This window comes from Berghia stephanieae, chromosome 10 (assembly GCF_034508935.2).
Source record: "Berghia stephanieae isolate SIO BIC M18660-M18661 chromosome 10, UCSD_Bste_1.3, whole genome shotgun sequence".
In the NCBI taxonomy this organism is placed as follows: domain Eukaryota; kingdom Metazoa; phylum Mollusca; class Gastropoda; order Nudibranchia; family Aeolidiidae; genus Berghia; species Berghia stephanieae.
This window is the reverse complement of record NC_088369.1, coordinates 29,105,730-29,108,049: the sequence shown is the minus strand read 5'-3', so window position 1 is coordinate 29,108,049 and position 2,320 is coordinate 29,105,730. Positions and strand designations below refer to the sequence as shown.

Here is a 2,320-nt window from a genome sequence, read left to right as displayed (position 1 = left end):
AGTTGTTTGACAATGGTGATGATGACGATGGTGGCAACCCCCTTTCCCCCCCCCCCCCCCCCCCCTCCCCAATAAAAAGACAACAACAAACAAATAAAGAACAATAAATAGAACGGGAAAAAAAGCAGTGGTGGTAGTAGATGTAGTATTAGTATTAGTAGTATTCGTAATAGTAGTAGTAGTAGTAGTAGTAGTAGTAGTAGTAGTAGTAGTAGTAGTAGTAGTAGTAGTAGTAATAGTAGTAGGAGTAGGAGTAGTAGTAGTAGTAGTAGTAGTAGTAGTAGTAGTAGTAGTAGTAGTAGTAGTAGTCATAGTAATAGTAGTAGTAGTTGTGGTGGTAGTAGTAGTAGTAGTAGTAGTAGTAGTAGTAGTAGTAGTAGTAGTAGTAGTAGTAGTAGTAGTATTAATAGTAGTAGTAGTAGTAGTAGTAAAAATATTTATCCCCCCCCCCCCCCCAACCCTAATAAAAAAAAAGAACAAACAAACATACAAAGATCAAAAAAATAGAACAAAAAATGGTAAAAACTTAACTACAGCGCAATTGAAAAAAATAGGAATTCAACTCACCTCCAATGCATAGTGCAATGAAACACGCCAGGACAACAAACCAGGCATATCCACCATCCAGACCTATGTTTGATTTATCTTTGTCATTTATCGTTCCGTCACCCTTCTCTCCATCCACCAGTCGTTTCCCGTCGTCTTCATTCTTTTCCTCGTCTTCCTCTTCTTTTTGTTTATCAACACGCCCACTGTCAACACATTCCGTATTATCTGTTCCATTGAGAATTACCTTTTCCCCTTTATTGGGTTCTATATCTGGATTAGTATCCATGCTTAAACTCACATTTAGAGAATCACAATCGTCTGTCTCTTCCCGGTTTCAGTCTGTCTATCAGAAGCACTCTGATCGTTTACAACTAAATCCATCACTCTTCTAGATATTTTTGTGACATACCCTTATCACATTAATTAATTTTTATTATATTCTTTCATCCCTTCTATTCCCTTCAGTCTAGTTACATCACCTTTCATATCAATTACAGAATTCACAACTTATCTTTCATGTCACACAACTTACACCTTTGCACTGCTTATAACTGCTTATGGACGGTGAATAAAGCAACATCATTGTTCTTATCCTGATCGTTGGCCTACATTATATATTATGGGATACAATTTCATCACCCTCAAAGGTCACATGGGTTCACATCTTGCCCCATTTTCTCCTCTGTCCATCGCTATCGTCTCTTGATAAATGAATCTCCAACTCCAACTTCACTGATTGTAGGTAACAGGTTCTGTGTAACACACGAGAAGAAATTTCTGTATTGTTTCATTCATCCTTTTATCCACCTTGTATAACAACAACACTTGAACTTGAACGCATATATTCTATCACTTCAATATATTTCATGACATACGTCAAATTCTTCATTCTGAATAACACATTGTTTACAATAGCCATTGACATAATTTCGTTTCCACACGAGCACATTCTTATCGATTTTACACGCGTTGACACATTTTCGACTTGCTATCGCGGTTCATAGAAGCAAGCGAAGATTCCTATTGACTTGTGATTGAGCAAGTTTAACATTGTCGACATAGACTAGTCTTCGGTGTAAACAAAGAACACATGCAATGCTCTGGTACTATGTCTGGTACACATAAAAGATAATATTATTATACTATACTCATTGGCGTAAGGAAGGAGATCCTACTACTATGAAACAAATTGTGATCTACGCTAGATAAAGTTCTTATAAAGGTCTTACAAAATGCGCTTTAGTTATCCTCAAGAGGGAATAAGCGAGAGGATTAAATATTCTCTTAAATGTGCATTTATATCGCATTTCCAAGCTTTAAAAAAAGTAACTTCAGAGCCATTGGGTCCATGGAGCCTGAGTTTATCCCGGTTTATTTTTTCTCACCTAGTCTAGGGTGAACAAGCGACACTTTTCTGGCAATTTTTACTTTCGTTTTGAATTGGATTGATTGTTCGATTTTATAAAAAATACAATGAGCGGTCCCCTTTTATGTCAATTCTATTTTATTTTTTGGTCATATGTAAACAAAGAAGAAGATTCTATGCGTTCTTTTGAAATAGCGTTCTTCAAGAATATTGTGTTTTAAGCGATTTTATGATGAAAAATCATTTCATAGAGCCAATATTTTTACAATGTATATATAGAACGAAGATGACGTCACTCATGTCTTTGTTATTGTTTTTTGCTATCCACGTTTATGAATACTTCTCACTAAACTCTATGAACCAGACTATGAAAGTTCATGGTTACACATAGTTTTATGTTTTGGT

The 2,320-nt window shown here is 35.7% G+C and overlaps 1 protein-coding gene across 1 annotated transcript in view; it reads right to left on the bottom strand.

The window, feature by feature from the left end:
- Window positions 1-1,517, bottom strand: part of LOC144980940 (monocarboxylate transporter 12-like) — a 27,184-nt gene extending 25,667 nt beyond the window's left edge. Inside the window, exon 1 of the mRNA XM_078928923.1 lies at window positions 568-1,517. Within this exon, the coding sequence (XP_078785049.1) occupies window positions 568-835 (268 nt within the window). The 5' untranslated portion in view covers window positions 836-1,517. The remainder of the gene's footprint in view (window positions 1-567) is intronic.
- Window positions 1,518-2,320: the final 803 nt, after the last annotated feature.